The sequence below is a fragment of the Eleginops maclovinus genome, chromosome 13 (genome assembly GCF_036324505.1).
Source record: "Eleginops maclovinus isolate JMC-PN-2008 ecotype Puerto Natales chromosome 13, JC_Emac_rtc_rv5, whole genome shotgun sequence".
Taxonomy (NCBI): Eukaryota; Metazoa; Chordata; class Actinopteri; order Perciformes; family Eleginopidae; genus Eleginops; species Eleginops maclovinus.
The window spans coordinates 8,917,342-8,942,265 of NC_086361.1; the positions used below are offsets into that span (position 1 = coordinate 8,917,342).

The 24,924-nt window shown below is 39.6% G+C and overlaps 3 protein-coding genes across 4 annotated transcripts in view; 2 read left to right on the forward strand and 1 right to left on the reverse strand.

Annotated features, from left to right (window-relative positions):
- Nucleotides 1–4,466, forward strand: part of tfap2e (transcription factor AP-2 epsilon) — a 12,472-nt gene extending 8,006 nt beyond the window's left edge. For both annotated transcript variants that reach the window (XM_063899581.1, XM_063899583.1), the window contains exons 5-7: nt 1,793–1,911; nt 2,524–2,662; nt 3,534–4,466. In XM_063899581.1, coding sequence (XP_063755651.1) covers nt 1,793–1,911; nt 2,524–2,662; nt 3,534–3,795 — 520 coding nt within the window. In that variant the 3' untranslated portion in view covers nt 3,796–4,466. The remainder of the gene's footprint in view (nt 1–1,792; nt 1,912–2,523; nt 2,663–3,533) is intronic.
- A 4,606-nt stretch (nt 4,467–9,072) lies between these two features.
- On the reverse strand, nt 9,073–20,659 carry psmb2 (proteasome 20S subunit beta 2). Its single transcript, XM_063899827.1, has 6 exons — nt 20,439–20,659; nt 19,454–19,576; nt 19,213–19,283; nt 10,201–10,363; nt 9,908–9,957; nt 9,073–9,294 (listed from the first exon to the last, which is right to left on the reverse strand). The coding sequence occupies exons 1-6, from the start codon at nt 20,527–20,529 to the stop codon at nt 9,193–9,195; spliced, it is 600 nt and encodes a 199-aa protein (XP_063755897.1). The 5' UTR covers nt 20,530–20,659; the 3' UTR covers nt 9,073–9,192.
- A 3-nt stretch (nt 20,660–20,662) lies between these two features.
- Nucleotides 20,663–21,769, forward strand: cdca5 (cell division cycle associated 5). The gene has a single exon (XM_063899826.1). It carries the CDS (start codon nt 20,796–20,798, stop codon nt 21,555–21,557), a length of 762 nt encoding a protein of 253 aa, XP_063755896.1. The 5' UTR covers nt 20,663–20,795; the 3' UTR covers nt 21,558–21,769.
- Nucleotides 21,770–24,924: the final 3,155 nt, after the last annotated feature.

Here is a 24,924-nt window from a genome sequence, read left to right on the forward strand (position 1 = left end):
GGTGGTTGTTTTTTGGACAGTCAAAATAGTGTTCCTTAAGGCCCATGCTTAAAGACAAACATGTGGCATTTACCATTGATTCCCATCTTTGTCTGATTCATCTTAAATCTTCTATAGGCCTACTGAAGAGTAAAGTGGAAATGGAAAATCTTTCCTTGGTTTAGGGGTCTAAGATGCATCAAACATATGTAATGATTATCAATGTCTTTAATAACTTGGATGGAAACAGCTGTTACACTTTGCTGCCAATTTTGTTTTTTACTCTCTTATTCCTGTAAATAACTGACAGAACAAATGAAGGGAATTCAAATCTAAATACTTCCTATTTAAGTGCATTTTATTCTGTTCTTTTTTGACGGATTAACTAGCAAATTCCTGATGTGATTTAGATCAAAACTCACTCATAATTATAAAAACAATGCTATTCAAGAGAATATTGGGCTGCCTTTACATTGCATTTTAATGGCACAAAACAGGAGAGCTTTGCTGTTCTGTAAGTGAATAAAAAACAGCTTTCAGGAATTTTCAGGGGAGATATTATGCTTTTTGGTATCGTCAAAGAAAAAAAACAAGACCCAGCATTTATTAAGTCTTCACTCAATCTCAGAAACGACAGTGCAGGGGAGAAATGGAAGCTGACAAAGCGCTAATTTTCAGTTTTTAATGCCATTTTACAAGGTTAACAAAAGCATTACAGCCAAAATACATTGGAAATACCTTTAAGCATAGACGTCAAGCTGCTTCTTTACATTGGATTTGATAGTAAAGATTGCACATCTTCTGCTATCCAGCTTGTACTCTATTTTTCTAAAGCCTTTCAGAATAAGAGCGCTTTAACTTTACCATAGGCCCAGAGCTGAGGACACAAAATGGGTCATGGGACTGATCACAAGAGGAGCAATGTGGTTTAATGAGCCACGGCCTCGGGGCCAGAAAACAACTTTATGATTTGGGTTGCAGGCAGAAGTACTTTAAAAGGACATAATTAAAAGATCTAAAGGGAAGTCACTATCGTAAACCTCAGCTGAGAGAGACAGCGACCCCTGATAACTAATCACTATTATTTTCAGGTACTTAACTATATATATTTTACGTTTTGCTTTATACTTTTATGCATTTCAGATGAAAAAAAGTACTTTGTAACCCACTATAGTTTTTACAACTGTAGTAACTTTAGAAATCAAGATCTTTATTATAGAATAAAGTAAATACAATAAATTCAAGAGTATATCGAGTATTAGCTTCTCTTCAGCTAAATAGAGAAGTAAAATGCTACTTTACATAAATACACCAGACCTTGTAGTCAATTAATATAACAATATACAGTATTACTAACAGGGGCTGTTTTATACATAATAAGTATTATTCTTTGGATATTTCAAGAACGTTTGTCTGTTAATCTGTTGTTTTACTGCAGTAACTGCATGACCTAGTTTGACACTATAGTACTTTTACTTAAGAAGAGGCTCTGAAGACTTCCTTTGAAACTGCTTCCTATCATATAAATAAATACATATATAAATGTTCTTACATATAGGTATAAAAGAATAAATAAAGTTTTGAGAACAGGCAAGAGTAACGACTAAAAACAGGGGAAAAATACAAGATCCTATCGCTGTTGACAGGGAACATACTGTAGGGAGATTTCAGCTTCACATTCAATTACATAAACGCGCACATACACAAATGCATGCTCACACACACAGCCAGGCACACACAAACACACACACACAAACACATAGAAGGACCATCTTCTAAAAACTGCTCTCTCTGTCTCCCTGTCCCCCCTCAGGGCGAAGTCAAAGAATGGTGGCCGCTGTCTGAGAGAGCGTCTGGAGAAGATTGGCCTCAACCTGCCCGCCGGGCGACGCAAGGCAGCCAACGTCACTCTGCTAACATCTCTAGTGGAGGGTAGGGACAAACACACACACACACACACACACACACACACACACACACACACACACACACACACACACACACACACACACACACACACACACACACACACACACACACACACACACACACACACACACACACACACACACACACACACACATACATACAGTGACCTGCATATATCCTGACAGATAGAGACACATATTCACATAGAAATCTCCTCGCATGAGCAGACATGAATACACAAGCCGTACAGTGGCTGGCTGGATGCACCGATGGTGTCACTTGAAAAAGCTGCGGCTGCCTCACAAAGCCAAAGAGCGGTGAACTGTTTGAGTGGTGAAAGTGAGAAGAATGGCTGCAGACTTTATCTCCTGACCTGACCCGACCCCAGAGCCGTTACAGCAGCCCTTTAAATTGGAATCATTCACAAAGCATATAAATGGATAATTTATCTGACATTAAATCTAAACTGGAGCACTGACATTTGGCTCCTGAAAACACACAACTAAAGAGGCCTTTTTGTCTTATTAATGCAGACCATAATCCCCATTTGTACTGGTTAGATACACTCTCACTCTTCTCCCTCTCTTCATCCCTCTCCCCCCCACCCCCCTGCAGGTGAGGCCGTCCATCTGGCGCGGGACTTTGGTTATGTGTGTGAGACAGAGTTTCCAGCCAGAGCCACAGCTGAGTATCTGTGCAGGCAGAGCGAGCCGGACCAGCTCCCAACACGGCGCAGCATGCTGCTCGCCACCAAGTGAGTGCTTCACCCCCCCAACTGCAAATTCTTTAAAGGGGCCCTCTACTGATTTTACATGTCAATTCATTGGTGAAAGGGAGTGCTAGGAGTTTTGTCGCTAGGTATGTCAGTGGGGCTTTGTGACTGCAAATTTAACAGCATAAGTTATGTGTTACAAACCAATGGGCATGGAGTTTAAATGATGTGGGTTAAACAGGGAGGGTCTAACAAAAGACTACACTAAGTGCATTATGGGAAGTGTAGGATCCAATGTTTTGGAACTTTATCCACACTAAAAAGCCAACTAATACTGGCCAAACAATTAAAGTTAACCAAATTATCCCAAAAATCATCATAATGAAGTGTTGTTTTTTTCTACTTTATTTGACACTTCAAAACTGGCACTGAAACATACTGGATTCACTCTACCTTACATTTTTGTAGTAACATATTAATATTTAATAGCATCACAGATATGACACAGATCTTGTTTTATTCTAAATTATTGTTTTTAAGAGTTTTTTCAGTAGATACCAAGTCACACAGATCCATGTTAAATGGTGAACTCCTTAATTAAGGTAAAAAGATACCAATAGTCGAGGGGACAAAACTATATTCAAATGTTTCAGGTCTATCATGTTATTTATTCCCCCCTTTTTTAAAAAAAGCACACCAACCTCCTTTCTTTTGAGGGTGTAACATTTGTACAAAGGCACTTAATACAGGTTTTAATCAGAGTACACCCAACCCTATAAGTGTGCTATGGCTTGGCATTGATCGAAAAGTTGAGAACTGTACTTTTTAAAACCATTCATTAAGATTAAAACTTAATCAAATGTGAAAATAAATAAAGAATAACAGACTAATATCCTGTCTCTTTTTCTTTCAGAGAGATCTGTAAGGAGTTTGTCGACATGATGTCCCAGGACCGCTCCCCGCTGGGTGGCAGTCGACCAACCCCCTGCCTGGAGCCCGGCGTCCAGGGCAGCCTCACCCACTTCAGCCTGCTCACCCACGGTTTCGGTACCCCCGCCATCTGCGCCGCCCTCTCCGCCTTCCAGAGCTACCTGATGGAGGCGATCAAAATGCTGGACAAAGGAGAGGGTGGAGGAAAGAGCCACCATGAAAAGGAAATGAAGCACCGCAAATAGAGGGAGGACGATGATGGAGGATGAGAGGCGGAAAGGAAGAGAAAAAGAGGGGGAAAAGACACACCATTACCCCTCTGGGTCTTTACCTTCACCCCCAAAAACTGAGACTTTTACCTCCCAGAACAACCTCTGCGGGCCCCTCGTCGAGGAGTGGGGGGTTCATGATGATATCTGTACTGTAATGTGTGTCCACCTCACTCAACACGGCGCATGGACCTGTCTTCTCAGCTGGTTTGTGTCATGATGGCATCTTCAAAACACCTCTTCAGGATGAGTTCCTACATACGACTGTATTTATTCCCCCCCCCCCCCCTTTTTTTTTGGTAAACATGTCTGCCTTTTACAGAACCCTGCCTTCATCAGTCCCACAAACACACACACACACTTATATACAATTTTTGGACTGAACTCATCTGGGAAGTGTCGTAAAGCCATATCCGAGACAGCAACCTGCTCTTTGCTCTTCTTGAACTCTGGGAGACTTTTAACTCCACCCAATTGGACATATGTAGTTCTTCTTCCTGGGTGGTCATGGGAAATCGAGTTCTCTGGGTTCTCTAATAGTACAAAGGCAGCTAAAGGAGAATTGGTTTCTTTTATTTTGAAGTACTATGTGTTGGTAACTTAAGAAAAATAACACAAATCATTTTGTACTTTCAGTGTATGTTTATTATTAATGTTATTACTGTTGTTATTATTATTGTATTACTGCATAAATGTAATATATTATTAAAGAATTAAGAAACTGATCGGTTTAGTTTCACGACTGGGTTTTTATGTTTTCATCTGGGTATCAGAACCATAAAAAGTAATGGCAGCTTTAAGAACACAAATGCCACTGCTCACTTCAACTTACTTTAAATCCCAATGGTGTTTTGTTTTTGCTCGCATTAAATGCTTCCTCTTTCTATTTGGCACATTAATGATATTTTTTACTGATCCCTGTGGGCAAAGTCTTTTGTGACTTCAACAGGAAGGTCAGAGCGAGGGCTGCAGATAACATTTAATTTCATTATTGATTGATGTGTCGCTTTTTTTAGGTTAATGCTTTATCTATAAAATGTCAGAAAGTGGAGACAAATGTCCATCACAGTTTCCAACAGGCCTTGAGCCTTCAATTTGTTTCACTTGACCAACAGTAAAATAAATCAAATTATAAACAATTCCTTATGATTTAAACAGATAAAAGCAGGGATGGCAATATTGGTTGTTCCACCACTTTGTTCCAGACTGACTATCCCAAGGATTTGTATCAACCCTTTGACAGTCATGGTCCCCAGTATCTTTAATATGGATTTGTACACAAATGTGTGACATTCATGTTGCCCAGAGGATATACCCAAAAGACTGCAGTGATTCTATGACTTCTCATCCAGCAGTACTATGAGCGTGACTCAACGACTCAAAAACCATTGGATGGATTGCTTTGAAATTTGGTAACAAACATTCATGATGCCATCAGGATGAATTGAAATAATCATCATTAGATCAACATTATTATATTTATTTATCCAATACATTTTCCAAAAGTGCTCTAATTAGCCTCAGCTTTAATTTGTGTTTTGTGCAAAGTAGAAAATAATATGCGCTTACCATTAGCATAGCATGCTGACGTTAGCTTTTAGCTCAAAGCTTAAATCTCTAGTATGTAGAATTCTGGGGTATCTATTTGCAGAAATGGGATATAATATTAATAATTGTCTTTTCATTCAAGTTAATTCACCTGAAACTAAGAATTGCTGTCTAAACCTTCAAGGATATATTTATATCTGAATCATGGATCTTTCTTTCCCGAAAAAAAATGTCAAAAAGTTCTTATAATACAATTACCAGAATTCTTACTATCAATGGTTCATAAATAACATCTAGCCTACATCAGCTCAGGCTTCATATCATCTCTGATCTCTTCCCCAATGTCTTTTCGACTCCAATAGCATCATGTGACCCAAAGTTTACAATTCCACAGCTAGGCCACTACGAAATGAATTGCATTAACTGGTGCTTTTCCCTGAGGGCCTACCGCAAAGTCAACCATAAATCTACAGTAGCCCAGAAGGATCAAATTCAGGTTCTTGAAGGGCCTTTCCTGTTTCTCACAGTCAATGGTTTTAATGTCGCTGAAAGCGTCACAAAGCTGCTAAATTGTCTGCAGACTCTAAGTCTTATAGCCCTCATTACGTAATGAAATGTTGCTTAATTTTCTGTCAATCTATAAACAATTAATTAACTAATTGTCTTAGTATTTGTGAAACGCATGGGCTGAGGTTTTCTGGATTTAGAGGCCATGGACATATTTCTGTGTGCACCCCAAGGGGCCACTCAAAGGAAAATAAATCAGGGCCTCTGTATTGCATGCAAGGCTCCAGCAGAGGCCCGGGGAGACGGTGGCGTCACAGCTGCAGCCCTGAACACTTTACCTGGGAGAGCAGAGGCAGCGGTGCGACCCCCAGCACCCAACAAGCCTCAACACACCTCGGCTCCCCCCTCCATCCATCTGTTCAATGTTTCTCCCACAGAACACCTCTCTCTCCCCCCCCCCCCCCCCCCCCCCCCCACAGTCCTTCACTTTATTTAACCAGGACGAGATACTCACTGCAATTACTGCTTTCCAGGGACTGCACACATACACGTGTCGCCTGCTCCTACACGCGCTCAAACATCACTCATTTCTACCTATGCCTATATCTCCCTTTCTCTCCTCCCATCTCATTACCCCCCCACAAATCCCTTTATCTCCCACTCTGTAACCTAACTCCCCCCTCCCCTCGTCCTCCTCTCCCCCCTATTCTCTCCCTCTATCTGACACTCAGCGGGGCCGCTCTCCATCTCTCCCTGTGCCTGCAGGCAAACATATGCTGCTCTTCCCGTCAGATTCCGGTGTGTTTGAGAGAGGAGGGATTGTTTAATGTTTATTAATCACCTGTCTGTGGTGGAGAGAGGAGAAGATGATAGAGCCACACACACTCTGGTACACATGCTGTCTCGCTCTCTCTCTCACACACACACGCACGCACGCACGCATGCACGCATGCACGCATGCACGCGCACACACACACACACACACGTTCAGCTGTGATGTTACCAACTTGGCCTGGTTTTTGCATTTACAGCTGTATGTAAGCAAATGCTCAATTACTGTTACACTAAAGTCAAAATGTATCTGTCACAGCAGCTTTTTTTTTAGCAAACCATTTAAATATATGTGTTTTTTTCCCCCAAAAAAGATCATCATGTAAACACAGGCAATGTTAGAGGAAGAATTCATATCCTATACCGCATTCAAATTAAAGTATGTTAATGTTAACTAAAAAATGTTCTTCGAAGTAAAAATATTCAATGGAGAAGAATGGCCCCTGTGACTGTAATCATATAATCTTTATATATTGATCAATAAGGAATAATTATTGTAATAATACAATTAAATTATTAAAATAATAAAACAGTAATATTTATGAAGATAAAGGAATGAAATAATTTAGGATCAAAAATCATATAACCAATTAAAAGAAAATGGCGATTAATCTTCTCTCAATGTGAACAACTCTTAAATGTTGAAGTTACTTGTGAGTAAAGCTGATTAATAAAATAAGAGTTAAACGCATAATGTTTCTCTCTGAATGTAGTGGAGTAGGCCTTTAAAGTAAATACAATCAGAATCAGAAATACTTTATTTATCCCAAATTGGGACATTTTTTCGTTACCGCAGCAAAATACAATACAATATGAAGCACCTAAAATGTGTAATGAGTACAGTACTTTCGTAGATATACTTTCCACTACTGCCTACAGGCTCATCCTTGATCCTTCCAAACTAATTTCAGTAACAAATACATTTAAAAAAGGCGCACTGTCAGCACATCTACTCAAAATTCAGCCTGTGGCTTTAAAATTGAGGAATTGTTGTTTCATATCAGGAATTTGATGCCTGACAAAAGTAACAAAGATGGTGCAGTTCCAATAATCATATTGCTGACAGTGTGCAGGAAGCCAACGCTTTCATTTAAATGTTACCATGTTTTTATCCAGCAGTTGTGCATTACATGGTTTTTAGCTATAGACATTAAGATTTGGTTTATTTTTATACAATTGCACCCTGATAGTGAGCTATAAATATTTTACAGCTCATTCACGGACGCATCAGCCTGTGACCTTGCTATTTACTTCAATCTTGAAAAACTGGTAGTAGAAATTGGTATGCGAGTAAGTAATAGGTAAGACCTGAATGCTCTTTCTTTCTTTTTAGAAGATGAGGGGCATTATATGAAAGAGAAAGGGAAAGAAAGAATGAAAGAAATATATTTGTTTGTCTAAATTGTTTTTTTCTGAGAGTTTCAGTTATAGTTTTTTTGAGATTTAAATTGATTTTGCTCATTCGTCATCCCTAGTGTAGAACAATTGAGCAAACTACATGTGCTGGCAAAGAAGACTGCGAGGTGTGATTAATATCAGCATGAAAAGCAGATCTTAAGTAGGAATAATAACAGCAGTAAAACACAAACATGCATTGATCTGTATCTTCTGCTTTTGCCTACTCAACATTCAGTGTTGATAGGATGGATATCTGATGATGTGTGTGGCACATAATAATTCACTTTGGTTCATTTTTCAACTTTCTAATTCAGTGTGTATTGCTGGTGAAATAACCAGAGGCTGTAGAAATAACAGCACATACAGTATTAAATTGGATTTACTTTTAACCCTGCTCAGGCGAATCAGTATCAGAACACCTGTACAACTTAAGCCGAAGCATTAGTTCTGCAGCTGATGCCAACTCTGTGCAGGTAATGTTTACCGACTGCGTCAGAGGTTTGAATTAAGCTCTAGTTCAGGCAATTTTTGGAGATAATTCAATTAACTACATGGATATATTGATTTTAATAATATCAGGGTTCCATGTTAACAAATACCTTGTTTCTATCATCTATAACTTATATACTCAATTAAACTAGTGTATATCACATAGCTTGTAAATTAAATTTCCCCTACAGGGATTGATAAAGTAGAATTGAGAAATTAAAAAACAACATTATTTTTACTTTACTACGCAGATTGTTCATTTGGGGAAGAAATCTTATCAGAAATCGACTTTTTCCCTTTTAAGTAACATTATATGTGCATGTTTGTTTTATTACACGTGTAAAAGCACGAGCTGTGTACATTGCACACGCACACTCACTGAGTACAAGTGCAAAAGTACACAGCCAGGAGGCTGTTCTCTTTCCATGTGCAGATGAGTAGAATAGAGAGCAACGAGAAAGCACCACAGGGACAAAGAGCTTGTATCTCAACTGTGTGTCACTTTTTATTGGAACAGAAAGAGCAAGGAGGTCAACGGTACAAAAAAAAAAAGAAGGAAAGAAACGAGGGCGTGGGGGTCGATTGTTAAGCAGTGAGCGGTCACTTGGCGCCGGTGCAGATCTTCTCCAGGTCATGGATGCCCTCCTTGTCAATCAAACGGACAGTGAAGGAGGGAAGGTTCAGGATGAAGCGCTTCCTCAGCTGGAGGGGGGGAAACACACAAGAAATATTAAGATAAGGCACGAATAAGCAGAATGGATGTAGAATTTTGTCAAACAGAAACAGCTATTTGGAGGAGAGTCAGAATCATAAACAATGTGGGTTACTGCCATTACTGAACCTATGTAAGTGTATATACATTAACATATATAACTGGCGCTTCGGTACAAAGCAAATGTGTATAACTAACGCTCCCCTTCTACTAGCAAAGCGCGATGCAAGGCGGGGGCTGACAAGTGAGCCGAATAGCTGCAACTTAATAGGTGACATGGATCTGTCATTGATGGTTTTTGTAATTTGAGATGATGAAATAATTTGAAAAAGGCAAGTTACTAAGAAACAGAGGAAAACAGAGGAAAATGACACTTACAGGAGTTATTCTAAATACGATATACAATTGTTATGTAATGTCATTTTTGTACATCTTGCTTTCTGGACACCCAACAATGAGGCTCAATCCATGCGAGCCAAATCAGAGTTCCTGTAAATGTCCCTTTTTTGTGTGGCAGAGGCTGAACATCATAATAGTTTAATAAGATGCTTATTAGTCCTCTTCATATTAAAAAAACGAATGATTTAGATCTCTTGAACTCACTTCCTCGATGCACTTCTTCAGCAGATCCACTGCCTCCTCTCGGGTCAGATCTAGAAGACAGAATTTTACAGATATATCAGGGATATTTAAACTTCAAACTTCCATGCAATACAGCATACAAAGCGTCTTGTTTCTAAACTAATCTTTGCATTGAGGTGAAATTATTAACAAGAGCCCGTACAGTGACATTAATTTGTACCAGGAGTGTGAAGGAAATCATTTCATTATTTTGCTCTCGTCTCACAGGAGCAATAAAGACAAAGACAACATGCATGAGGCACTCCCTCACTGACCTGGTCTGTAGTGCTGGTCAAGGATGGAGAGAGTGAGGAAGGCTCCGTAGCCGTGGGCAGCAAAGGGGGCCTTGGACAGGGAAGACAGGTGGTCCATGTAGTAGAGACCGGGGCCGTCTGTGTCATCGTAGCCCGCCAGCAACAGGTTAACGTGATAAGGAGTCTGGAGACAGGAGTGGCGGATTAATATTCAGCTCTATGAGAAGGGATTTAATAAGGTGTAATGCTATGTTCACACCAAATATGGAGGGAATTTTTAGTGAGTCTTGTGATTATTTTGATTAATTCTCAGTCTTGGGAGGCTGAGAGGAGGGGCTAACTCCCATGTAGAAACCATTGATCTGTTTTACTACAGCAGTGTGTTTACTCCTGCAACATAGTGACATGACAATATAACACTTCTATTGGCTAGCGCTCCAACACATTATACATGATAGGCTAAGAGGCGGGACAACTTTAAGCGTCTGACCAATCACCAAAGAGCTGGCTAGCTAACCGATCAGAGCAGACTGGGTTTTTGGTTTCAGACAGAGGGGGAAAAGAGGTGCTGCAGCGCAGGCAGTATGAGAAAAATAAAGAGCTATTTGAACATTAAAGCGTGGAGACATGTCAAAATAGAGGCACAAAATACAAATGTGAACCAGAAAATTAGCATGATAGGGCCCCTTCATTAGCAATAAAGAAATCAAAGGGATGCCGGAATAAACACCCGATAAAAATGGTATATATATATATATATTTCTGATTTAACAATATTAGAAGCATCTTAGGAATGATATGCTTTTGCGCTAGAGCGTCCCTCAATTTAATAAGGCAAATTGAACATTTGTAACTTCCACGTTATGAGAAAGACCCTGCTCAAATTCCGTCCTTTCAGTATCTTTGCATTGATTGTTACATATAAACACGGCAGGAAAAATTCGCTTTCACATGCGTGTTGCAAAGCCAGACGTATCTCCACAGCGTTTTCTCAGTATGAAGACTACTCCAGTGTAAGCATTACAGAAAGCTCAACAGCTGGCAACTGCCTCGATATGTAAACACGAGTATATGCTGTGTGTATTTTATCGTCATGTTGCACGATATTGCACATAAATAGTTCTTCTCTCTAATTAGATGTGCCAACATTCCCATCAGTAGTTTCAGGAATCAGATCGAGACATCTTACAACTTGAAAAGTACAACTTCTTTCTCCACTAATCGCTATTATTATTTGACTCTCGCTCAATAAGGGGTAGCCGGAGAGAGGTGGAGGGTTAGGAAAGGTGAAAGGGCGTCAGAGGACACGAGTGTGTTTGTGAGGAGGGGCAATCAGGGTGTCACTGGCAGTGTGACATCTGCTGGGAGTTAGCACCCCTGTTGCTCCTGCATAGCGCACTCCCTCCCTCTCCATCCCCTCTTTACCTCCCTCCCTCCTCCCCTCTCCGCCGTCTTCACCCTGTGCCCTGGAGTAATGCCAGGGCTCATTAAAAACTTCTAAAGTCGTTTCTCTTGCCCCCTTCCTCCCCCCCTCCCTCCTTCCTCTCTTATTAAATTACATCTTTTACGCTCCCAGCCTCTTCTCCGTTCTCTTCCTCAAAAACGCTAATTTTCTCTCTTCGTTGTTGCAAGCTACTGTTCTTCATTTTAAAAAAATCCCTTTAAAGCTAGGCAGTTTTGGGGGATTTCACAACAACTTATGACCCAAATGTTTGAGTGAGTTATAAGCAGTGCACTGTGTCGGGTTGAAAAGCAACAAATAAAATATACTATAGCATTTCTATCATGCAGTGAGGCAAATGTTATTCATATGACGCCAGGCGAGTTGTGATCCGCGCACCTGCCCTCTCGTTTCAATTTATCTCTGAGCAGCCTGCTTATTTCTGTGACTTGTGTGTTAGTGCTGTGTTTGCCACAAGGGAAATGATGATCGTTATGCTCCCTGTGGAGCGGGCTTTAGTCTGTGTGTTAACGATGAATGCACACGTGAGAACCAGTGTTGGTTAGTGTGCACAACAGGCGTGATTCTCAGGTTGGATATCTATGCGTGTGTGTGCTTTAACTCCTCCGTGAGCCTGCGAACGCCCCAGTGGCGTCACCCCCCACCCACCAGACACCTGTCTCGCTGGTTACAATGTAACAATAATACAGACTTGGCATCAAAATAACCTTCCCTTCCCATGTCACCTAGGAGGGAAGCAGGCACCTTGTTAACCAAGCCACCTGAACTCACACCCATGTTCACATACAAACAATACACATCATATTTTTTAACCCCCCCTGCTGTCGTTTGTTTCTCAGCCAAACAAGGAGACCGCTGTGTGGCGAAACAAAAGCTTTAACTGTGTGTTGCTTCTGATGCCTCCAGCGGACACTAACCACCTCCAACGGTTTTTTAGGGATTTTCTAAAAATAATACTTGTATTTGCACGCTTGCTGAGAGTCAGATGAGATTGATACCACTCTTATGTACGGTAAAAATGAAGCTGCAGCAAGCACGAGCTTAGCACAGAGACGAAACTGCTAGCCTGATTTAAAAAGAAAAGGTACCCGAGAGATAATCCATACCACAAACTACCATTTACTAAACTACAATTTACTAGTAGTTTTAAAAATAGTAAAAACAAATTGTCAAATCAATCAGCGGTTCAATCAGTTTTACACCAACTAACAGGATTATCATCAAAACTTTTAAGTCCCAGTCAATCGATTTGAAGGGTAAGCTAAAGTGTTATTTTGAGAGCTTGAAATGTGAGGCAGGTAAAGTTATCGTTGGACAGCGAAAGCCTAGCAGTTTCTAGCCTTTGTGCTAAGCAAACAGGCATCTAGAGGTAGCTATATATTTAGTTTGAGTGATATTGATCCTCTTATCAATATCTCAACAAAAAATAAAACAAGACAGACGTGGCTCTGTTCCTTTAGAACATCATGAATGTAGGATTCTGAGCAAAAAGCTCTTTAGCTGTTACACAAATTAAGGTCAGGCTGCTAAAAATCTTCACAAACTCATCCCCAAACTCCCTGCTTCCACGTTCCAGCACTCTCTCCCTCCCGTTTCCTTCCTCCCACTGCCTCCCTCTCTCCCCCTATTTTTGCACCCTGCCCCGGGGCATGTTCTCTTTATTGGCATTTCTCCTCAATCTGCTGTATTAATTGTTCATCTGTGCAGGAGCAGGGGAGCCGTGCGCAATATGGCGGCAGTAATTATTTGTCACTATTGTGTGCCCGCCCCTGCTACAAAATATTTTACAAACCCATATGGGGCCAGCTGTAGATCACCAGCACTCAGAGGCTAACTGTTGCTGCGGCGTTATTGAAAAATCAGAAAATAAAGATTAAAATGTAAATAGCTGTGATATTTATGACCTTGTCTGCCTCCACTTCCTGTATCTATTTACCTCATCATGTCTCAGACGCCTTACATCCGTCAATTCAATATCAATTTGAATCTGTACACATCTTCAATCTGCAATTTTTGGGCAAATATTGCAGCACATCAGACAGGAAGCTAAAACAAATAGAGGCAGAGCAGATGCTGAGTTTCAATGCCCTTAAAACTTTAGCAGTTGTTGTTTTGCTCTGCAGTGAATTTCATGTGTATCATTACCGATACGCAGGCAGCAGAGTCGAGGCCTCAGGTGATTCTGCTTACCGTTTTTTTTCTCGTCTTTGTCTCCTCTCTAAAGCTTGAGTGAGAGCAGTACTCCAGAGGTTAGCGGAGTTGTTTTTGTGGACGGGCGGCTGGTAAGCACACGGCCGTATGTGAACGCAGTTTCGCTTACTCTGCGCCGACATGCTCTGCTGACTTTAGCTAACTACACCTCCCGGAGGTCTGCAGCCACTGGGGTATGACATCTTTCAGACTAAAGGACTCATCTGTAATTTATCCTGCAGGAATAAGGCCATCAGAATGAACAATATACCACTGATTAATTTATCAGCCAGTGGTTTTTAACCTAAGGCTCTGGATGTGCCAGTGGGATCACATGAGGATTTTTTTTTGAAAGATGATTTAAGGATGGTAGAAAAAAAAAAAGGAAAAAAGATTTGATATAGAAAGCAGATCATTATCCTTCCTTTCTGTCTGGCCTCAACTTGAATCTGGAATGATTTAATCAGATTAATTAAAATAAAGTCCAACATATGCAGCCAGTTCCCCAGACAGGGACTGAGCATGGTCTTGGACTACAGGCGGTTTATCTACCTACATCTACATTAAATGTTGCTTTAGTCAACAAATTGGCTTAATGTATGCAGTGCATGTTTTAGAAATGTTTTGTTGGGGATCCCACAACTTTATAATTGTTTGTTTTTAATCAAATTTGGATCATTTGTTTCCTTAAAGCAAACAGCATAACTCAAGACTGAGTTTTCCTTCAATTAACAAAAGTATTGATAGATGTAGAAAGTTTTGTTAATATGTTATCCTACATTAAAAGAAATAATTTGATGCTGTTAATTGAATATATCTGGAGTTAAGGGTTGAACAAAGGAAAACGTCACAAGAACACTTTGATGGGCATTTGTTTTGTTTATATTTGTGGATACTTTGTAGATCTAAAAAGGTATGAATATATAAATGTGATTGAGAATAGATTGATCTATAAGAAAAATCCCTTAATAAAAGTTGTGAGTTATTGTAGGAATTGTTTGTGTAACACACATACAGTTCTTCAAAGGGAATCATTATCGACCCAAATGAGACACAAAATCAGGTCATTTTCGATCTTCTGTGTGTTTGTTAAAGAAGTGTTACTTGTAGATGATATTAAAGGATTTTCACATTCAAATGGACACCACATATTAACTATTCTACATACTCAAGACGTTCTACGGGGAAAAACACCATAAAAAAAACTGTTTATACAACATAATTTGCAAATGTCCGTGTACTCTAGAGGTTGATGAATGTGAGGAGAGCATAGCTGGAGGAAGGTGTGGGAAGCAGCGGAGAAACTGCTTTTGCTTCAGTTTCTGAGCACTCCTGAGAACGCAGCATTAGTAAATCCTGCACTCATAAAAACCAAATTCATAACCGTAAGGCACGAAAAATAGCGATACACACGCAGCTTATGGCAGGACATGAATATAAATGTTATCCTCCACAACATGAGCAACCTTGACAGAATAAAAACGATCCTATAGGTCCCTCCTGCATCTTGTATTTCTGTGTGTATGTTGACTCCTACTCGTTCTCACACTCCGGTCTGTGTGCTGTTGTCTACTGGGCCTGGCTGTTTCCCCCTGGGACCCCCGCACCTCCTCCTCCCCCTGCTCCTGCTCTACCCCTATCCCCCGTTCGATGTGTCCCACATTCCCTCCTCTGCCACACTAATTGTTTTTTGTAATTATTCTCACCCTTCTGCTATTGTGACAGGCAGCGGCTGCACTACTCTTAACAAATTAGTGCAAGAGTTACGGCGCCGGGATACGAGGAGCAGAGCTGACTGGAGCATTGGGCGTGACATCTCAACCCACATATGTCACCGTGTACACAAACACTAACGTAAATGCTACAAGGTAAATGCAGATGCAAAAAAGGGCTCAAAACAATAGTTGATCATTTGACAATGAGAAGAATAATTAACTTGCAAATATTTGAAAAGGGATTCAAAGTAATATTCTTAAAGATTTTGATTTAACAAATGTCCATTGAGTCATCTATCACTCAATGATGGACGTATCTATGACCCACTGATGAAGCAGCCCAATGAGGAAAGCCACTGCATTTGTCGTTTAACAAACTGAGTGGGTTGGCGACATTCCCCACGTCCCAATTGTTGACATTGTTTGGATCTCTGGGAACTTAAGACGCAAAACACACCCGCAATAACTGATTAAAGCTAAATTGAACAAAGCGGTTTTAGGCAAAATGTTGGATCACTGGCTTGTTAACGATTCAAAAATGTGCAGCTTTTCGGCAAAATATTATATCTTTGACAAATTATGAGACCCCATAGACATCCCTTTCTGATATTCTTGGAATCACACAATTGATTGACATTAAAATTATTCTGATCGATGGAAAACCAAGTTATTTATAGAAAAATGTATCCAAATTTTTACGAATGCCACTTTGTATGTGCTAACAAGTCCGCATAATATTGTTACTAGGGCCAGTTATCCACCTTCATTACTTAAGTATTGAAAGCTATTGACATCCTTAAATGCTTTTACTTAATCTTTAATCTCATATTTATTGTTTTAAATAATTCAATTAAATAGTAACATTTGAAAAAAGTTCTTTACCACTGCCAAACAGAGAAACAATCACATGATGGATATGTTCAACACTGTGTGGTATAAAAGTGTATTTTGCTTCTACGTGGCTCTCTGATAAATTATAAATGGTTTCTGGTTTAATTTCCTTTTGAAAATCTAAGCTTAAATAATAAAAGGCGAAATTCGGCACGTACACACATTGTTTTACAGATTAGTATTGAACTTTAAGGTCAAAGCAACGGTAGTGTTTTGTATTATTATACCCTGGGAAACTGTAGGGTAATGGTGGGAGACTCCTGCAGGCTCAACTGTTGTCATTAAGTCTCAAGGGAGAAACCTCTGTCACCACTCACAACGAGCTGACAAATGTACCTGCTCTGTCAAAACGCATCTACTGGTTCAGCTTAGACGTCTCATGCTGATAAGGACACAAACAGGGGTTTAATTACAAGGGAGACATAATTCCCACCAGAATGTCTCCAATACTACATCCCAGTAGTGTCAAGTGATTTAGAAAGGAAAGGCCTCCATTGTGTTTGAGTGCTGAGTTTCTTGCCAACAGATTAATAATTCCAAATCGGAAATCAAAACACACCTTGGATTCGGATGAGTAAACCTCACACATATGTAACTTTCCCTGTCAATTGAGTGAAGTGAGTATTACTTTTGTATATAAATGAGTGTGTGATTGTATCATTGGTTCCCTGCAGCTAAATGAGATTGCAAAGGCAAACAGAGGACTGTAATTAAGTTAAAACAGAAATTTAAATTCACTAATCACTGCATAATGAATATACTTAATTGACTAGTACAGGGGATTAATAAGCTACTGTTTTGTTAACTGAAGAAATATAAAAGATACAGATGTTAAATGTTTTTCGATCGGTTTGAAAAACATTTTTAAGGGGAGCCGTAATGTGCTTTTTTGGTGCATGTAAATGGTCTCCAAAGGCTAAAATCCAAAAAGTTCCCCCCAGAGGGGATTTCTCTCCCACACACTATCCCCCGCCTGAAACACCATCATTGGACATTTTTGTTTACTTCCATAGCATTGTGACATCACTATGCAACACTCGTGCTTTTATTGGCAAGACATCTCTTAAATGTTGACCAATCAATCCAGAGCCAGCCAGCTAACCAATCAGAGCAGACTGGGCTCTGGTTTCTGACAGAGGGTGAAAAGAGGTGCTGCAGCACAGGCCGTATGAGAAAAATAAAGACCTTTTTGAACATTAAAGCCTTTCAACATGTAACAGTAGAGATACAAAAATGAACCTGCAAATGTGCATAATATGACCCCTCTAAACACAAAGGTAAAACTAAAACCTACACTAGAAGCATACCAGACAGCAGCTCATAGAATACATGGCAAATTCAGCAGATGGAGCAACGCCACTCAGCATGTTCTTGATGAACAACAATGATATTAATTACCAAAACGTTTTTTTTTATTTCATGCAATCATATCAGTCAGTCTAGTAAAAACAAACTGTATATTACAGTAGAAGACAATATGGTGAATCACTTGGCTGGTTGCTCTATTATCTTTTAAACCTTTTTGGCAAGTGGGAACTTTTAAGAAACTGGTAACTTATTCCGTTAAAAAGTGTGTTAAATTGTGGAGATTATCTTGTTAATTAAGAAAATACATGCATAACAACTGAATGATTTAAAAGCAATGTTATTCTTGATCAAACCCCCCCGCTATAATTGAATTGGCAATGAGCTGTGAGGACCTAAAGAGGATCAAACATAATAAAGTTGACCAACCAGAAGAAATCATCTCTTTATGCTACAGTGTGCAGAAATGAGTTTTAAACAAGAAACTTGCCCCATACTATGGTAATAATTATTGTCATATCTCTCATCAAACTGTAAAAGAACAAAATCTTCCCAGAGGAAACATTAAAAAGAGATAAAAGTTACTACCACTGCTTTATAGGAAGCTGATGGCTGCTTTATGGGCTGAGAGTAGAAGACCATCAGATTTAGAAACTACCAGTGCCAACAGAAACACATTCTTTCAAATCAACACATCAATAAAAAAAGGGGATACATTTCTAATGGATAATACCGCTTTCTTCACTTTGATATGTGGTCTTTTTAATGCTTTGGCAATACAAGTTTGATGGTTTACACATTTGTCCAACCACAAAGTCAATCTAGATCAGATTAGTGTAGGCCCTGAGATTTTTTGAAATACTAACATGTAAACTACACATTCTGGTACACTATATATCTATTATTACCCGGCATATTTAATAATATTTCATGCCATTTATCTTTTGTTACTTTGTTCTGACAGCTGAAGCTGCTTCTCGTCACAGAAAGAACAGGAGAGAGGAGATGCTGTGTGAATTACTTTAAATTGTGGATAGGGTAGATAGCTCCCATTGTTCTGTGGGTCAAAAGGAAAGCCTACACATTTTTTCATTATTATTATATCTTTTTTTAAAACAGTAAATGACATGGATGTATACAGAGTAGTTCTACCGCAAAGTTATTCTCCATGGGAACTTGCAGCAACATGCTGTAATCTTAATTCTGATTGGCCAGAAGACTCAAAACTGTTTCTGTTCTCCACATTTCCAGTCAAACGGCTACTGCACACGTAGCATTAGAAATTCCAGCCTTCAAAATAAAGTTTGACTTTTTTCTGTGATTTTTTTTCTTTTTCACTTGCGTATCTGCGACCCACTCATAGGACACTCATCTGAATTTGCAAATGATATGCACACTGTTATAGTTTGGCCAAGATAAAATGACTATTTCATTTTAAAGATGTGTTGTTGTTTGTATTGTTATAGTTACCCTGCTCCGAAGGTAGTCTGCAAGATTCTTTCTTGTGAAGTTTGCGGCGGCTGATGGACTGAGCTCATAACCTGAGAAAAAAAACAGTACTGTTAGATACAACATTTCTGGTCACTTGTTCTCTGGTAAACCCAATTTGCCTTCCAATATTGCCACTTTGCCAACATCTACAGATAGAGGAAACTTTCAAAAACAAGGAAAGAATGTTTTGCAGCAGAATTAACATCTGAGAGGTCCTTACCGTTCCTCATTTTGTAGAGCTGAACGTTCTTCTGGATGTACTCTGCAAACTGTGCCGTGTCTCCCGCTTCTCCAACACACAACAGCAAGATCTTCTCACTTAGTTTGAACATCTTGTCATAGTCTGAAAAGCAAAAAAACAAACATCATTTTCTGTGTGTTCTGCCTTCCTCTACCCAGTTATTCAGATGCGAATCTTGTTGTCATTACAAGCCTAGCACAATATCAAATAACTCTGATCAACACTTACCCCCAAAAAATCATTACATAAATATGACTTTTATCTAGTCAGACATACAAACACTCTTCAGCAGCCCTGGACACTCGGTTTGGCTGACACTGTTGTGAGATGCGATTATTGAATGAATGTATACATGACGTTATGGTGTAGTATTTAAATATGTATGATTCCATATGTATATCTGAATCTTTCTGTGCATTGCTTGTGAAAAAATGTATCCCCTGAAACAAAAATAGGTTGTAGGATTTAAGAAATCGGCCATTAACGGACTCCCAGAGTGAGTAACTTGAAATCAGTAATCTCTTTCACTTTCACTGTCAGAAGCCTGACTTGGCAGCTAGTGCTAACATGGCTAACTTGTTTATTTTTTTAAAAACGGAAAACACATGTAACCCCGTGGAGTACATAATCATTATTCTACACATATACACTTGCTGATGTGAGTTATGGAAGGAAACTGTGAGAAAAACAGAATAGGTTAGATGCATGCGCGACTTTAACTTAACGTTAGCTACGGTTAGCTTTGTTAGCTTAAATTCAATTGAGAATATGAGTAAATTATGCGATATTAGAGAAGATATATATTACACACCAACACAACGTGAAATTGGAATTATTTAAGCACAGTCTGTGAGTAACACAAACTGGTCTAAGTGTGAACAACAACTATAAAAACAGGTGTTGTTAGCAGGTTATAGCTAAATCAACCGACAGTGGCTAACGCTAAGCTAACGCGTTGTCATACCATGTTTCATCTGAATGATGCTGCTGGCTGCAACATTATCGGCGGCAACCAGGACGAAATCAGGTCCCTGTATCCCAACTAAATATTCCATTGTGTATAACAGGTATGAAGTGGACTATTCCTATAAATTGTTGAAATAGCACACGGGTTTCCTTTTAGCCTCTACTGTTCAGATTACACAGCAAAAGTTTGAGAAAGGTGGCGCTGACTGTTGTCGTCACCGGAAACCACGAGTGCGTACTTTCAACGCGACTCGGGCGGGCAATTTGAGCGGACTGCAGTTGTTTGTGACGATACAACTTTACAGTGTAAAACTCATCTCGACATACGCGGTTATATCACCAGGAGACGGTCAGTATGAACGAAGGGACGCCAAAAAGCATTATGGTGGAGTTAAAACCCATTAACGACTCGCAGAGAAGACGATCACCGCGGTTGAGTTCTCCTCCGGCTAATATTCAGGTTAAACCTGACAACAAAATCTCGATTTCTCTTAAACGCCGTATTACTGTGAGGAAAATAGCTCCTAGAAAAACAGTCGCACCGTCGGAGCAAAACAAGGAGAATACGCCAGGCCAGCAGAAGAAGCCGAAGGTCTCCACTCCGGATCCTGTCCCGAGCCGTGGGGGCTCCTCTTCTGCAAAGAAGCAGAAGGCCGTTATCCTCTCCCCGATACTCCCCCCATCACCGCCAGGCCCTTCTCAACCCCAGTCCCCCTCAGTGGATCCAGGGGACGCGGTGTGGTCGCAGAAGGTGCGGCGCTCCTACAGCAGGCTCAGCGACAAGTCCTTCAACAGCCCCGACTCAAAGGAGAACATGTTCGGCTTTCAGAAGATGAACACCCCAGAAGTGATCCGGAGAGTCGAAAAGCCAAAGGCAGGTCTCGAACTTTCTGGATCCTTGTCTGGTCTAAACTTATTCACGTCTCTGCTTGAGGCGGAGGACTGTGGATCAGCCATACCTGAGATGGACCTAAACATCCCCGGAATAGTTATGATCAAGGAGAAGAAAAGGAGGAAGAAGGTCAAGCAGATAAGCACCACAGAGATGGAGGCACTGGAGGCCCAGATGAACGAAGAGTTTGAAAAGGCAGAGAATTTTGAGTTGCTTGTGGAGTAGTTAATGTGACTGAAAGACTGAAGGATTTTGTTATTATATGCTACATTGTAGCAGACATGACAAAACATGATTCTGATATTCACACTTGCATCTTTTTTTGGATATTTCTAGCTTTATATCATGTACATTCTTTTACGGTTTGTGTTGTTTGGTTTCTAAGTTCTCCGCTCTTATTGTGTTTTGGGGGGAGATTAGTAAAAATATGTATTTTGTTTTGGTTCTTTTTTTAAATATTATACACATTTTCTTTAATGTGATACAATATTTTATATGTCATGTTTAAAGTCCAACATGGACACAAAACAAATAAATTCAATTTAGTTTTGAACGACTTTTACTGTTTTAATTGTATTTGTAATACCTAACTGATTGATGGAGCAAATAAAAAATGTTGGACGAATATTCAACATTTTAAAATGGATTGTTATCCCATGTGGTAGCTGTAGTTTGGAAACTTTCAAAAATTATTTTGAGTAATGATAGGATCCGAAAGCTAGAAAGGGATGTTTTTATACCAGTAGAAATACATCTGTCTGTTCTTAAATAGAATAGAATAGAATTACTTTATTGATCCCAACTTGGGAAATGTCTATGTTGTAGTTGCATAAAAACAAGGCATAATAGTTCAAATACAAATATATATATATATATATATATATATACACATTTTTGACAAAAATGTACAGAAAATATTAACAAAAAATATATATAAAAACTAAATATAAAGCAGGATGTAATATGTACAATAAGTGTGAGAGGTGTGGAATATTATTAGAATAAGTATAGATTGGACAGTATGTAATGGTTTAAATCCAGTGGTCACAGAGAGGCTATGGAGCAGAGAGTTATCTTTCAGCCAGAGGTGAGTTGTTATACAGAGTTATTGCAGTGGGCATGAATGTTCTCCTGTATCTGTCCTTGTGACAGCGGAGCTGGAGCAGTCTGTTGGAGAAGGAGCTCCGCTGTCCTTCCAGCTGCAGGTGGAGAGGGTGGCTGGGGTTATCCATGATTGATAACAGTCTGTTCAGAGTCCTCATCTCTACCATAGCCTCAAAGTTGTCCAGTTTGGTGCCGATGACAGAGCCAGCTTTCGTGATCAGTTCATTCACTCTGCTGGTGTCACCGTCCCTGATGCTGCCCCCCAGCAAAGAAGAGTGCACTAGAAGACGTCAATTTTTATTTTTGTTTGCCTGTAAATAACATTTCAACAAATCAAATCCCCTGATTTAGAGGGTCATTCAGCAACTGTCTATTTTAAAGAAATATTTCTCTTCTGCTTTTAATACATTTTGAGATGTATTTTTTAAGTATAAAGTCAAATTTAATAAAACGAAAAGTAATCAGCTGAGCACAGGCTTTAGAAAAACAACAATCAATTATCCTTTAAACCTTGCTTTCAAACATGACTCCAGTTAAAACACGCATTCAAAACATATCTTCATGTAATTAAAGGTATTCCCACCTTTAAAAAGTGACTGTTGGAGCTGTGAAGTAGGGGGTGGGGGGGATGATGGCACTTGTTAGTGATGAGGTTAACCTGCTCAGGGCCCTAACAAGCTTCCGTCTCACAACCTTTCAAGATACAGTCTATGCTAACAACACATTCCTATACGCAGCACTGGTCTCCAGTGATTCTAATGACGCAGACTGAAGATCGGGTGGGCGATCTGTCTGGATTTAATGAGAATGGTGGACAGGTAAAACATTTTCCTCTAGAGTCTCTTAAAGGTGTGAGTGGACGTGTTTCATAATTTGCTCTAACGAGGGGGAGTGATCAACCTTCATGTCTGCCTCTAACTGCAGCATCCTCTCTCAGATAAACTGAATGGATTCATACAGGTGCAACTTTAATTCATAAAACCCACGGGTCATCATGGCTCTTATAACAATTTCAACATACATTTTTTTTAATCATTTCTATTTAGTTTCTTGATGTTATAATGTAAGCCAAATAGTAATAGTTAGACAGTTATATCTTTGACATTATGGGTCTTATTAAGGGACAGAAGCAAATATTGCTGGGCCTTGAATGTAACATTTCTATTTGTTAATGTGCATGGGGAATTTCATGGATGGCTCTTAAGTAAAAAAAAAGGTGAAATTCCAGTGATGTAGTATTGTTTTGGTATTTGTAATAAAGCTCAGTAAAACTAGCAGTACTCAAAAGCCCTATTGGAAACAATTGCTCTTCCATTTACTATCAAAACCTGATAATTCTAGACTTTTTATTATTTCATTAAATCTTTTTTGCATGATTTGGGGGCCACTTTATCCATTCTAAAGTAGAAGTTTATTTCCCAGATGATCTTTATTCAATCCTTAGTTGTTTTGATAGCATCCAATTAAAACACAGACTAAACTGCCACAGTTCATACACAATAAGTAAACCCTGAAGATCTTTATTTCAATTTGAAGTCATCCAGCATAGTTCTAGGATGCTGACAAGTTATATCTTCACCTGTTATACCAACCTTGAAAAAAAACGGTATAAACTATGAAGTTGGTTGTTTACATCTTCTGAGAGAATGTATACATGCTGATAGTATTTGTGTGTGTGTGTGTGTGTGTGTGTGTGTGTGTGTGTGTGTGTGTGTGTGTGTGTGTGTGTGTGTGTGTGTGTGTGTGTGTGTGTGTGTGTGTGTGTGTGTGGTTGTGTGAAAAAGAGACTTATAATGAGTGTGTAGCAACGAGTGAGTAAATCAACAATTTGCTCACGCATTTTAGGGTGTGCAAAGCATGCTCTGTTTTCTTCCTCAGGTGCCATTTCATGTTCTTACCCTTCATTTGGCATCTCAGCTGCCTGGGAGAGCACAACACATGGTGGCTTGCCTCTTTTTTTTGTATATTTTTAACAAGGTATTCATGTCTGCTTGTCACTATGACTGAAAGTAGAGTGTTTTTGAGCTGCCACTGCCAGAAACAGTTATTGATTTACAATGCTGCTGCTGCTTGGCTTTTGAGTCTGTTCATGCAGATTCTTTTAGGGGAGGTTGGGTTTTTTACACTCATATTCATGTGTTTTTTTTACCCCCTTTCCCCCCTTCCTCCCTCCCTACATTTCACTCACGGCAGTTGTCGCTGGTTCAGCTTGACTGCTTCGTTAGGGCTCATCATTTGCATTCAGATTAATTATCTAATTACCGACAAATGTCCGGCGGCCACCCCACACTCCGGCTCGTCAGCTTTCAGCCTGTAATTATTTTAATCATTTACTTTCATCTGGAGCGTTCTTGCCATTCTCCTGTGTTTAGAGGCCATTCTTAATTACCCTGCCAAGACACTCTTTTCATGAGAGGGAAGGGAGGGAGGGAGGTTGGTTTGAGGGAGAAGGGAGCAATTGGGTGAGGGAACGTGTGTGTGTGTGTGT